At 31.2% G+C, this 2,841-nt stretch overlaps 1 protein-coding gene across 1 annotated transcript; it reads left to right on the top strand.

The window, feature by feature from the left end:
* Nucleotides 1-503: 503 nt before the first annotated feature.
* LOC137741177 (thionin-like protein 2) lies at nucleotides 504-1,487 on the top strand. The gene is made up of 2 exons (XM_068480985.2): nucleotides 504-883; nucleotides 1,270-1,487. The coding sequence occupies exons 1-2, from the start codon at nucleotides 589-591 to the stop codon at nucleotides 1,332-1,334; spliced, it is 360 nt and encodes a 119-aa protein (XP_068337086.2). The 5' UTR covers nucleotides 504-588; the 3' UTR covers nucleotides 1,335-1,487.
* Nucleotides 1,488-2,841: the final 1,354 nt, after the last annotated feature.

The raw sequence follows: 2,841 nt of genomic DNA, 5'->3' as shown, positions 1-2,841 counted from the left end.
ATAAGAAGTTTATAATAGAAATAAAATACACGGATGGGATTTAGAACAGGGAGAAAAATAATTAACAAAAAGAAAAATAATTACATAGATTATTAGGAAGTGCTTTTACTTCTATAATAAATTATATCATTAAAGATATAATTATTGATACATAAAATAATTTTTAATTCAAGTGATGAGACTTATTTTGATAAGATTAAGTATTCCTAATATTCGTTAAAAATTTGAACTTATATCAAACTTTATTAATGCCTGTTTAAAATATTTTTAATAAGTTTATTTTTGTATATTTCACATGGAACCATATTATTGAAGAAGTGAGTCCCCCTTTTGTGCCATATGTGCGTACTAACAGAATTTATTATGGAATTATAATGGAATGACCAAATTGATGTGCGGTGGAAAATTTTAAGGACGAGATTGATTGATTTTGAAATTGAGACACCAAAATAAAGAGTTTGGCCAATTAGAGGGATCTGTTTGGGATAAAAATCCTCACAAATAGGCGTAAAGAGATGTCCTCTGCCATGTAGCTTGGTTTCATTTGTCATATCTTGGTTTTCACTAGGCAAAGAGAATAATAGTAAGATGGATAAGAAGGGATTGAGGCCAGTACCGGTGGCTTATTTAGTGTTGGGGATGTTGATGCTGGCGGGGCAGTCAAGTGCTTCTTTCAAAAGCTGCTACGAGAGTTGCTTCATCCTCTGTGTCATCACTCCAAACCACTCCATTAGCTACTGCAGTTTTCAGTGCTTGAAAGATTGCATCATACCAAGTAGATCTCCTTTAGATCATAGTAATATCCACAAAGACAATGTCTACTTCTGCAAACTTGGATGTGCTTCTTCCTTGTGTTCCAATCTCAGCACTAAACAAAACCCAGGTACCAATATTTAATATTCGAAGCCCTCACTACGAATACTTTCTTCTCCACAATCAATAATATATAATTATGTGTCAATTTTTGTTATTATTTAATTTAGCATGTAAAGAAAATAAACATACAATTATATACAACAATTCTTTAGAAACAACTTTTCCCTTCCTCTATATATATGTGTGCAGATTTAATTTGAAAGCTTTTATTAGTACACTAATATATCGTATGGCACTTCTCATTCATGAACATATAGGTGAAAATATTCATAGATGAGTGCATGAAATCTTTTGATATTGTAAAAAAAAAAGGCAATTCCCTTTTAATTTCTTTAATTTTCTTAATGTAATTTATTTTCATTTTTTTTACTTTGAGCTCTCATTTGAGTGTAGAGGTTGAGAAGGTAGGCGGCTGCGTGGATTCTTGCTCAGAGACATGTACCATCAAGAATACCTGAGACCGGACGAGGATTCCTTCCGGATTTTCTTTGTGAGGATCCAAGAAATTCTCATATTCTATTCGTTCATCGTATGTTGTACAACCAATTTTAGTTAGGTACTGTTTGTATTTAATTTTAAATAAAAAATTGAAGTGATTTCTGACCCCATAATTTTAGTTAGGTATTGTTTGTATTTAATTTTAAATATAAAATTGAAGTGATTTCTGACCCCACAATATACGATTAACGGATAGGAGAATAGGATCCAAATCCAAGCATCGAAGATTAGGGTTTGGTTAATTGATGGTATTATTTTTGCATATGGGTCATAAATTGATAAAATATTATGGGAAGCTAAATTGAAATTAAAAACCATACATTACCTGCACTTTGTATAATTTGTCTGGATCCGACTTGTTTATTTGAAAAGTGTTATCTATAACACTATGTTTGGATGAAGAAATTTAAAATTATTAAGGAATTTTAAAATAACAAAAATTGAAATGACAGGATTTTATTTTCTAGATTTTGCAAATTTTCTTGTTTGGTTAACTTAAAAGAACAATGGAATTGAATACAGAATTTTTTATTTTTAGACTCTTAATCACAGAAATTGGGAAATAACACCTATTTACATAGAATTTAAACTTGGGAATTGGAGGTCCCAAATTCCAAGTTTTTTTCCATGCGAAAGTTCTAAATTTTTATGTTTATGAATCCAAACAAGAGAACTGATGCATGTCTATTTATAAATTCTAACTTTTACCCAAATTCCAAGTTTATTTCCCTCATCCAAACATAATATAAGTTCTCGGGTTTACCTACTACTAATACCCATTTGGGTTTATTATTTGTAATGATCAACTACTTCTTTTAAAATATATTTTCCCCAAATTCATGGCATGGCCAAACGGATCATTATATTTAGTTGAAGTTGTTTTATTTTTATGCTTTATAACATGTGATATTTTAAATTACTTTAATTCGAGAGATGAGATTCAAAGTCATACATAAGAAGAGTGAACACACTATAATGGTCAACTAAACTAACCAACGTAAGAGTGATACCTTGATTTATTATTAATTTTTTTCATCCAAAACAAACTAAATTCACCGATATTCTGAAACACACCCAAAGTGGGGACAAGTGGTACCACAGTAGTATAGCCCGTGAGCTGGTTTTAAGGTCGAGACAAGATGATAACATGTGAGGATGCAGACCCTTCCGGAATCTGCGGTCATTATTTATAGATGATAGTGTTTTACTAGGGTATTATATCATTGGGTTAGGCAAAAGTCAAAATAATCTAACAATAGCACAACGGATCCCAGCCTTCTTCAATTACCCTCCAATCTTCCATCCCTCTCTAACCCCAAAAAGCCAATTTCTATTTATGAGTGTTAATTAAATCATAGGTATAAGTTTGTTGATCATAAAAATGATAAAGCCTACATCATCCTACGTCATTCTTATCAATGAGAACATGCTAATTCATAACCAAGTTTGGTCGGGTGAGTAGAATAA

The sequence above is a fragment of the Pyrus communis genome, chromosome 9 (genome assembly GCF_041283825.1).
Source record: "Pyrus communis isolate YQ-2024b chromosome 9, ASM4128382v1, whole genome shotgun sequence".
NCBI lineage: Eukaryota > Viridiplantae > Streptophyta > Magnoliopsida > Rosales > Rosaceae > Pyrus > Pyrus communis.
Note: the sequence above shows the minus strand (reverse complement) of the source record. Positions and strands in the feature narration are given on the sequence as shown.

Excerpts from the sequence above, each read along its gene's own strand:
- LOC137741177 (XM_068480985.2), top strand. The coding sequence starts at position 589 with ATGGATAAGAAGGGATTGAGGCCAGTACCGGTGGCTTATTTAGTGTTG. Across the intron at positions 884-1,269 it reads CAGCACTAAACAAAACCCAG|AGGTTGAGAAGGTAGGCGGC; the intron begins GTACCAATATTT and ends ATTTGAGTGTAG.